The sequence below is a fragment of the Alosa pseudoharengus genome, unplaced genomic scaffold, assembly GCF_046254945.1.
Source record: "Alosa pseudoharengus isolate Yale_2024_CS ecotype anadromous, Long Island Sound unplaced genomic scaffold, YU_APseudo_1.1 YU_APseudo_1.1_scf_7, whole genome shotgun sequence".
Lineage (NCBI taxonomy): Eukaryota > Metazoa > Chordata > Actinopteri > Clupeiformes > Clupeidae > Alosa > Alosa pseudoharengus.
The window spans coordinates 11,602,339-11,612,859 of NW_027468859.1; the positions used below are offsets into that span (position 1 = coordinate 11,602,339).

General features: G+C 39.9%; 1 protein-coding gene across 1 annotated transcript; it reads right to left on the minus strand.

The window, feature by feature from the left end:
- Positions 1-6,281: 6,281 nt before the first annotated feature.
- Positions 6,282-7,277, minus strand: LOC143110337 (trace amine-associated receptor 13c-like). Its single transcript, XM_076273208.1, has one exon. It carries the CDS (start codon positions 7,275-7,277, stop codon positions 6,282-6,284), a length of 996 nt encoding a protein of 331 aa, XP_076129323.1.
- Positions 7,278-10,521: the final 3,244 nt, after the last annotated feature.

Genomic DNA, 10,521 nt, shown 5'->3' on the forward strand with positions numbered 1-10,521 from the left:
GAGGTTACTAACATAAACATGTCATAAACATGTTACATACTGTAATACGATAAAGGCTACCTTGTTGTACCTTGTCATGGTCATGGTGGTCAGTGTTCAGGGATACAGCTGAATCATGTGACCATTATCATTATGCAGGACAGATCATAACCATGATCTAATCATGAACTATGTACACTATGAGTCCAATTGATATGTCCGTACAAAATACCAAATATGTTGCAAGCTTAAATGTACATTTCATTCCATCAAAATTACGTTTCATATACATAAAATTACGTCAAAGTGAATCTCCGTTTGTCTCTAATCACAATCGTTTAGATTAAATGCATGCCTTTTGTACCCTGGAAATCCAGAGTTCTCGCGAGAGCACAATGGAATTGTCTCTGCGAGACACTCTGGCAAAGAGCAATGATGCACGTTACTTTTTCCCCTTGCATTCCGGGGAACCAGCTAAACTGACGAAGACAGCGCTGCAACGTTGGAGGACAGTACACGTTGGTCGTAGTGTTATCTGATTGCGTCGAAGTCCCGAAATCATTCAGTGTAAACATGGTCTAGTGTTATCCAATTGCGTGCAGTGAGATTTTTAAATGCATGCTTGTTGCCGCCCCTTGAGTTGGGCCATTACATTGCTCTTTGCCAGACCCTTAATCTTTCTAAACAAAGGACAGTGATTATTTGCAGGCAATACTGAGATGAGTTAGCTCACTTGCTAACATTAGCTGGTTCTTACCTTGGAGCAATGAGACATTCAGCTGCGAATGGGGCCTCCCACACTGCTTAATCCACTCTCAGCATTTGTCAAGCTTGCTGAATTGCTTAATTACAACACACTAGGGACATTAGGCCTCGGACAAACAATAGCACCACCCAGAGGCCAAATGACTCAAACTTCACTAAACTAAGGGCTTGTTTACACGTATCTAGATTTTTTAAAAAACTGATATTTTTGTATGCGTTTGTTTTTTAATCGCATTTACACGACATGCGATTAAAAAATATATCCATACACAATGCAGGGTGCTTGCGCAAGTCTTGAAAGTCTTAATAAGTATGGAATTTTGAAACACTGTTTTCCAGACCTTGAAAAGTCTTGAATTTTGTGTGAAAGTCTTTATAAAGTATGGAAAAAATGTATGGTAGAATCTTACAGTATGCTCAAAGGCATTGTGAAATGAGAAATAGGAAGGTAGGCTATAAAACTATAATTTTACTAACTGGTCACGTAGCCTACTGTATTAGCCTAATGCAATGATATCCAATCAACGCTTGGTTAGCCTAGTCTGGCACCTTTTCGTCACTGCTGAGGTCTATTGACACATAGCTAGCCTGGTCAACAGAAATGGGTCGTTGCGTGTTTTTGAATTTATGGCTGGATTTGAAGTCTGAGACTGTGCAGTTTATTTTTTGTTCTAACCAAGTGTGCTAGGTCAAATGTATGCACTTTTGTGAGTGTTGTGATACAGCTTGTTCAGAAGTTAAAATGAGATAACATAAAGATAAGTTCAGTCATGTCAAGGACAGAAAAAATGAGATGTGAGTGAGACTGAATTCTACATACATTCATCCATCCATTCATGTTTTTTTATAGATAGTTTGGTAACACTTTACTTGACGGGTGAGTTCTTAACACATTCATAGCAGCTGTCATTAACTTCACATAAAGCATTCATGACTGTTTCATGCATATGGTTTCATACCAAACCTTTCATGAATGTGGAAGACAGAACGACGACAACTCGTCAAAATAAAAGTCCATCAATCGCAAAGCAGCATTGCCGTTTTTGTTCCAAACCTCTTACCTGACCATGTCACATCTGAGTCAATGGGCTAGTCCAGTGCCAAAAACACAGAACATGGTCAAGCAAATATTTTTTGTTTCATAAAAATGTATTTGTTTTATGATGTAACCTTTGCAGATAATTTCTCATCTTTTGCTACTGGGAATGTTCAACCATTCCAGGTTACACAAATACAAGTCGAATGTAGGCTAGTTTGCCTCCCAGTGTTAAACTCAGTGATTACAAATACTTCACAACTTGTATAGTAAAGTGACATTCAATGTAGACTTCATAAGATATTCATGAAATATTTACAAAAACGGCAATGCTGCTTTGCGATTGATGGACTTTTATTTTGACAAGGTTTCGTCGTTCTGTCTTCCACATTCATGAAAGGTTTGGTATGAATGTTGAGTCATGTCTCATGAAACAGTCATGAATGCTTTATGTGCAGTTTATGACAGCTGCTATGAATGTGTTATGAACTCACCCGTCAAGTAAAGTGTTACCGATAGTTTTTGTGACACTTGTTTGATGTGAAATTCATGTACTTGTGATTTTCATGTTTTGAAACATTTTCATCAGTAAAAGCATAATTTACTGTGAATAATGCATTTGTTCATTGAATTCTAGCCTATAAAAATGTAATTTCTAATAAACACAGTTGGTAGCCTACAATCTCAACCAATGAAGTAGGAAGTAGGCACATAAGTATACAAGTAGGCTACATAAAGTTAAGGTCTTGAGAAAAAAAATCCAGTTTTAAAAAAGTCTGGAAAAAGTCTGGAATTTTAATTTGGAAAAAGAGCAAGCACCCTGTTTATAAGGGCACACCTGGACAATGAATTTAGCTTTCGCTGGATTTTTTTGACCCAGGGAAATGGCCTGAGATTGAATGACACCATGTCCATTTCAATTGTGGGGGTGAGAAAATTATTCCTTTGGGATGTTTTTCAACCAGGGGGACCTGGTGACTTTCTCAAAGTAAACGCTAACACTAAAACAAGAGGCTACATTAAGATTAGAAGGAAAAGATCAGGCAGTGTGCCGAGAGACCTGCCACAATAGTAAATAAGTTAGTAAGTATAGATACTCTTTTGATCCCGTGAGGGAAATTTGGTCTCCCAATCCGCGAATTAGTGAAGCACAGTGAACACACAGTGAGGTGAAGCACACAATGAGCACACAGTGAGGTGAAGCACACACCAACCCGGAGCAGTGAGCTGTCTGCTACAACGGTGCTCGGGGATCAATGAGGGGTTAGGTGCCTTACTCAAGGGCACTTCAGCCGTGGATGTGGGCATGAGAGCAGTGCTCAACCACTTCCCCCACCCACATTTTTTCTACTGGTCGGGGATCGAACCGGCAAGCCCGAAGCTTGTCGAATTAAAAGATAACTAGGCTATCATTAAAAAGTTGCATTGCTTGCATGATAAAATGTAATCAGGTAATCCCCAACAATGTAACTGTAATCTGATTACACAATTTTTTTATTGTAATCTGGGCTGATTATAGTTACTTGATTTTTGTAATCTGATTACGTAATCCAGATTACATGTAATCCGTTACTACCCAACCCTGGTTATGTGTGCTGGCTCATGTCTGCCTGGCTTATGATTTGCTGTGGTTTTTGGTTGCCCTTTGTTTTGGGATTGTGTGCATACATTTTGCTGTGTATCAATTCTTGTGTGTAATAACATATTGGTATTTTTGGACTCATGTCTCTGGTTTGCTTCGTGGTCACGAACCTGTGTTGCCTAGTAGAGCTTTAGGTGGTTATTAAAACCCCTTCACTACTAGACCTAAAATTGGTAGAATATTCCTGTGGTGTAAGTCCTCAGGTGGCGTAGTCGGGTATAAACAATTGCTATCTCTCCTCCATGCCGCAGTAGCCTAGTCTCCTGCTCAACATGACATTAGCTGTTATGTTTATTGATAACAAACTCAACTAGCCTACTGATCAACTCGTTTTCACTACTAGCCTAACTATAAAATACAAGTCTATACCGAACGTTTTTGTTCTAAGACATTTATTTCAAACATAATTTAAACATAACATAAATTTCACGACACAAATTAGATATGTCAGTTACCTTGGTGCATACATCCCAGAGAGCAGGCTACCACACCCCAGAGTGATGGGCCTATAGCGTTCTTACGCGTTCAGTGTGGGGTATAAACAAGCTGAGAATTTAGCGGTGTCACGTCTGCCTGTCACAGACGTGGGGAGCTCTTTGAAGCTTGGGATAATGTGGTACAGTTACTACAGTAACAGTATTTATTTTTTCATTTTATAAATGCTTTGTTTAAATGCTGTTGGAACAAATAGTAGTTGATTAAAGTCAACTTTCTGTTGCAATTTTCTGTGTTCTGGACTGGTAACTTGTTAAGCCAACATGTTCTAACACTGCATAAATATTAACTGCAAACACATAGTGTAGAGTTGATTTGGTTTATACCAGACAATTTAAGTATAGGCCTAACTAGGCTATTTGATCATGTAGTCTATGTTTGGATCATAGGCATGATTCATTCATGGCTTCATAAAATATAAACATCCCATGTTGCTTTTAGAGGATTCTACCATTGGCCCAAATAGTGTGAAATAAATCTAAAATAAACTAGATGTACCGCAGAGCGGTACAAAATATGACCACCGCCCAGTCCAGCACATTTTTTCCACAAAAAGAAATCACGCTGAAAGGCCTATATGATTAGTAGTAACTGTCTCACTAAATTGCATTATCCACACTCAATTCTCACTGATATCTGCTAGACAACAAGTACCAAAACATGATTAGTTCATAGATTTCACATGTAAAATTAATTTTATACAACCCCACCTCCATCTTGCCTGTTCATAATTCTGAGAAATTCTTGAATTGTGTGCATGTGTGCATGTACATGTTTATGTTATGCGTGTGTGTGTGTGTGTGTGTGTGTGTGTGTGTGTGTGTGTGTGTGTGCGTGCTTGTGTGTGTGCCTGCGTATGTGCCTGTGCATGCAAGCGTACATATGTCTACTGTGTGAGTATGTGTCATACGTATGATTACTGTGAATGTATGTGTGTGTGTGTGTGTGTGTGTATCTGTTTGTGCACATGTGTGCACATGAAATGGGTTAACATGACCCCTGGAGGCAAACATACGGAAAAAAATGGTCATCCTAGGCCCTACAGTTCTCAAGATATTCACAGAGAACTGTGTCTGCCCTACCCTCCTTTCGGGGGGTCCAGTCCAGCGGGGGGGGCTACAGATCAAAACAAAAAATTACGGTTCCATGCTATCCATGTGGGGGTACATGCCCACCAAGTTTTGTGTACCCCGGTCTTTCAGTGTCCCGGGAATCCTTGTTGGTGTACGTCACTAAATGTACACATAAATTATTTTATTGTAAGGCCCCCCATGAACGAAAGTACACAAAACTTAGCATGCATTCGGAGGGTGTCATAATGATCCTACACTTTTAATTTCGTGCAGTTTTGACCTTGTCAGCCAGAGATATTGTGATGAAAACACCTAATTTTTTGCTTTTTAATTTTTAACTAGGTGGCGCTATACATGAAATAAGTGGTAATGGGATGGGTTGACATGCCCCCTTAAGACCAACATACATAAAAAAGGTGGACCTCCTAGGCCCTACGGTTATCGAGATATTCACAGAAAACTGTCTCCGGCCACCTACAGGCCAGTTGGTGTATAGTAACATAAATTAATTTATTGTGTGGCCCCCCATGAACGGAATTCCACGAAACTTGGCGTGCATACAGAGGGTGTCATAATGATCCTACACTTCCAATTTTGTACAGTTTTGACTTTGTTAGGTCACAGATACCTTCAATTACAACACCTCATTTTTACTTTTTTGTGTTTAACTAGGTGGCGCTATACATGAAATGAGTGGTTATGGAATGGGTTGACATGGCCCCTTGAGATCAACATAAAAAAAAAATGGTCCTCCTAAACCCTATGGTTTTCGAGATATTCACAGAAAACTGTGTCTGCCCTACCCTCCTTTCGGGGGGTCCAGTCCAGCGGGGGGGCTACAGATCAAAACGAAAAACGATGGTTCCATGCTATCCCTGTGGGGTTACATGCCCACCAATTTTCGTGTACCCCGGTCTTTCAGTGTCCCGGGAATCATTGACAGAAATTTGGGCATGCGAAAAAAAAAAAAAAAAAAAAAAAAAAAAAATCTGACTAAACCTATATGACCGCCGCTTCGCTGCGCGGCGGTCATAATAAATAAAAGTAGAATTGCACATAGCAAGAAGCTGGTCTGAGGGCAGATCTGGCATTGTGCTCATCTCACAGTTTTGACCATTTTTATCAAAAATATTTTAAAAAACAATCAATGGTATTATCTTAATATTCTGGCAAGTTTATGGTCGAAAGAGGGCCAGAGGTGGCGAACCGATATCTGGAAATCTGTTACTGCCAATTAGAAACACTAAGATAAATCAATTGTTGCCATATGGCAACACCATGCAATAGAGGGTTAACTGCATTTTTCAAGCACATTGATTAGAGAAGAGTTAGGGTTGAAAATCCTGAGCATGAGGATGATTTTGACACATGTGCGGAACCAAGGGTAGAAAAGAGCATAAATTATTGGATTTACCGTGGAGTTCAGGTATAATAAAGTAAGACTTCCGTCAAGCACATCACCAATTATTTGATCTGGAATAAAAGAACTCATTGCAACAAATATGAAATAGGGTAACAAACATGTGACAAATACAACTACCAGAATTCCAAGTGTGGTGGCTGCTTTCCTCTCTGAAGCTTTAGTAACAATGTGCCCATACTTGCTATTCCTTGAGATGTGCTGGCCTTTTGCGCACCCAATGTTTTTTGCATGTTTTCTAGCAATGGCAAACATTTTCATACAAGAAACCATTATGACAGAACATGGCAAAACAAATACCAACATAAGGTCTATGACTGACCAAAGGTTTTTTGCTGTTGCACTGCATTCTCCTAAGCACAGCATATCAGAAGTGGCAGGACCATTAAAATAAACAAAAGTCATGTTGTAACAAAATGAAATCGACCACTTCATGTAGATGATAGTGGACATGCGTTTGGCTGTGACTTTGTTTGAATATTGAAATGGGTTGCTTAAAGCATACATACGATCTAGAGAAATTAAAGACACATTGTATATAGACACAAAGGTAACGTTTGTTGTACACAGTAAACAAACATAGCAAAGTATTTTGCTAACATGGAAGCATATGCTCTTTGATATGAAATGCAGGGGCAAGACAATAACACCAACCATCATGTCAGCTGTAGCAAGAGAAAAGATTAAGAAGTTTGTTGGCGTGTGGAGCTGCTTGAAATGAGAGATGGATATGACCACAAGCAAGTTCCCACAGACAGTCAATATGATGACTGGTGCATAAAGAATTACAAAAGTAAGTGGCACCTGTGCATGTTGAGTTGTGACATTAAAGCAACATTTCAGTTCATTCACAATGCTAATATTCATTGGTCTAATTACATGTGTTATGGCTTACTAATATTAGGTCAAAAACAATATCCCACTAAAAACAATATCCCAAGAGCAAAATCACGAAAAGAAACCAGGTTGCGAGGAGTGTGGAAGGTCCATAAGATGCAGACCCTCTGAGGTAGAAAGCTCTGAAGTGGTTGATTATATGTCCTGTGACAAGTTTAAATTTAGATTTCCTGATGCAAATAGGCTCTGTTTTGTGACGTTGGTGGAAGTCTACGCCAGTGGTTTTCAATGTGGGGGCTGGGGCCCCCTGGTGGGCTGCGAGGGGGTGCCACAGCAAGTTGGAAGGAAAAATAAATATATTTTAAAATGTTAAAATATACCCATTACTATGAGGGTTGTTATAAAATACCATTATAATACTTTGTTGCATATCTGGGGCGGTGGTAGTGTAGTGGTTAAGGAGCTGGGCTGGAGCTGGGCTAGCGTGCAGTAGCCTGAAAGTTGTCGGTTCAATTCCCGGCTTCCACCGTTGTGCCCTTGAGCAAGGCACTTAACCCCAAGTTGTTCCGGGGACAATGTGATCCCTTGTAATATAGCTGACATATGTAAGTCACTTTGGTCAAGAAGTGTCTGCTAAATGTAATGTAATGTAATCTGAACATTATATTGTCCATGATAGTGGCTGGGAATAATAGTGGAGTAATAGCTCTCATATAGCAGAAAACCAAATGCAATTATCACACACTGTATGCTCCATCATGAAGTGCTTTTGGCTGAACTAATAGAGGATTAGCCTAATTTATTTTTACATTTGCTGTAGTATTGTTGATGGGGTTAATAACAGAAAGGCCTAGTGGCATTTGGGGGGCCTTGTCATAGAAAAGTTTGGGAACCCCTGGTCTACGCTGTCGGAGTGCACTTCTAGTTAAAGGTTGCATCAGTGATTGCAGGCCCAAAAAAGGCCCAAACATAAATGATCACATTCATCTAATCTTTCCTAACGATCTGCTAGCTGCCTGCTCCATAAGCAGGCTGTCAAAAAACGCGTCTCTGTAGGCAGCCTAAGCTCTGAGATCAGCACACAAAAACAATTGCTACCAACAAGTGTTGCCAACCACTCAAAGGCAAAACTAGATGTAGGCTATTTAACATTAACGTGACATTGCTTGCTTTTAGGAAAACAATCTTTTTATCATAGTTCCCTGTTCAATGAGCGATTACCAGCTCGTTTTTGTAACAGAGATAGCTGTTTATTGTCCCTAGGTTTACAGAAATACCTATTCATATTAATACGTAGCCTATGGAGTGCTGCCGACCACTGTTCATTACGGCCCAGAACAGACATGTGGACTCGAGTCACATGACTTGGACTCGAGTCAGACTCGAGTCATGATTTTAATGACTTCAGACTTGACTTGATAAAATTCGGCATGACTTGCGACTCGACTTGGACTTGAATACTATTTACTTGAGACTTGACTCGGACTTTGCCTCTTTGACTTGTGATGACTTGACATGTCTCGAATCAAAAAATTAATTTCCTGATCGTGGACCAGTCACCCCAGAGACGCTTTCCCGTGACTAAAAAAAAAATAATAATAGCGGAGACAAGCGGCCAGAGCACAGTACAGTACTGCCGCTACCCCCACACGCGTTACGCTCTGTGTGTAGGGCAAGAGACAGAGGAAGGACCAAGATTTAGCCAATCACTAGTAGCTTTACTGCAAACTGATTTGCACTCTTGTTAGAGAACGTTTAATGTCAAAAGGCACCAACAGCATGTTACATAAAGTTGATACTTTTCGAGTCCTCTCCATTAAGATCCAACTTGAACTTATGCTACCCTACTGCATTTAATTGAGAACGCATCTAAGCACGCACGAGAGGGAGAGAAAATGAGTAGGTTCCAGCTGGCTTGTCATTGTTGATGATTGATATCTTCTTTTAAATATAAGAAACATATAAAAGGAAATCGTGAAGGCAACAAATACGAGATTAGAGGAGATTGTGAATTTATCCGGTTCTCACTACTGTACTGTTATAAACTATGATATCCAGGTCACTATGACATAGCTGCACTCACTGTGATTTGGAAAGTGGACAAGAATATTATGAAGAGTTGTCTTTGCCTTGTGTAATGGAACTGGTGAGTCTTGAAGTATTCAATAATGTATTTACATGAAGCACATGATATGCCGATTGAAACGCATTTCACTCAGCTACTGTAGCTAGGTGGCTACTGGCTACCAGGCTCATAATTCACTTTTAATTGCAAACAGAAAATGTCAAGCAAGCATCATGTCATACATGCTTCTCTTTCCAAGGGAATGATGTTTGAGTTTGTGGACTAGCCATAGGCTATATTTGAATGGAGCTGGTAAAAAAAGATCATTATGAGAACGTGTGGACAGTGGCACACAATGACACAATAGGCTTAAAGTGACAGTGCACCATTTACAAATGAGATAAACAGCATCAAATGTGTAGTATTTCTAAAGAAATGAATACTTTAAAACAAAATTACTGTCATTATTATGACCGCCGCGCAGCGAAGCGGCGGTCATATAGGTTTAGTCAGATTTTTTTTTCTTTTTTTCTTTTTCGCATGCCCAAATTTCTGTCAATGATTCCCGGGACACTGAAAGACCGGGGTACACGAAACTTGGTGAAGTGTAGGATCATTATGACACCCTCTGTATGAACGCCAAGTTTCGTGGAATTCCGTTCATGGGGGGCCACACAATAAATTAATTTATGTTACTATACACCAACTGGCCTGTAGGTGGCCGGAGACAGTTTTCTGTGAATATTTCGATAACCGTAGGGCCTAGGAGGTCCACCTTTTTTATGTATATTGGTCTTAAGGGGGCATGTCAACCCATCCCATTACCACTTATTTTATGTATAGCGCCACCTAGTTAAAAATGAAAAAGCAAAAAATTAGGTGTTTTCATCACAATATCTCTGGCTGACAAGGTCAAAACTGCACGAAATTAAAAGTGTAGGATCATTATGACACCCTCCGAATGCATGCCAAGTTTTGTGTACTTTCGTTCATGGGGGGCCTTACAATAAAATAATTTATGTGTACATTTAGTGACGTACACCAACAAGGATTCCCGGGACACTGAAAGACCGGGGTACACAAAACTTGGTGGGCATGTACCCCCACATGGATAGCATGGAACCGTAATTTTTCGTTTTGATCTGTAGCCCCCCCGCTGGACTGGACCCCCTGAAAGAAGGGTAGGGCAGACACAGTTCTCTGTGAATA

What these genes read in the sequence shown, in the direction of transcription:
- LOC143110337 (XM_076273208.1), bottom strand. Translation starts at nt 7,277, where the DNA reads ATGAATATTAGCATTGTGAATGAACTGAAATGTTGCTTTAATGTCACA.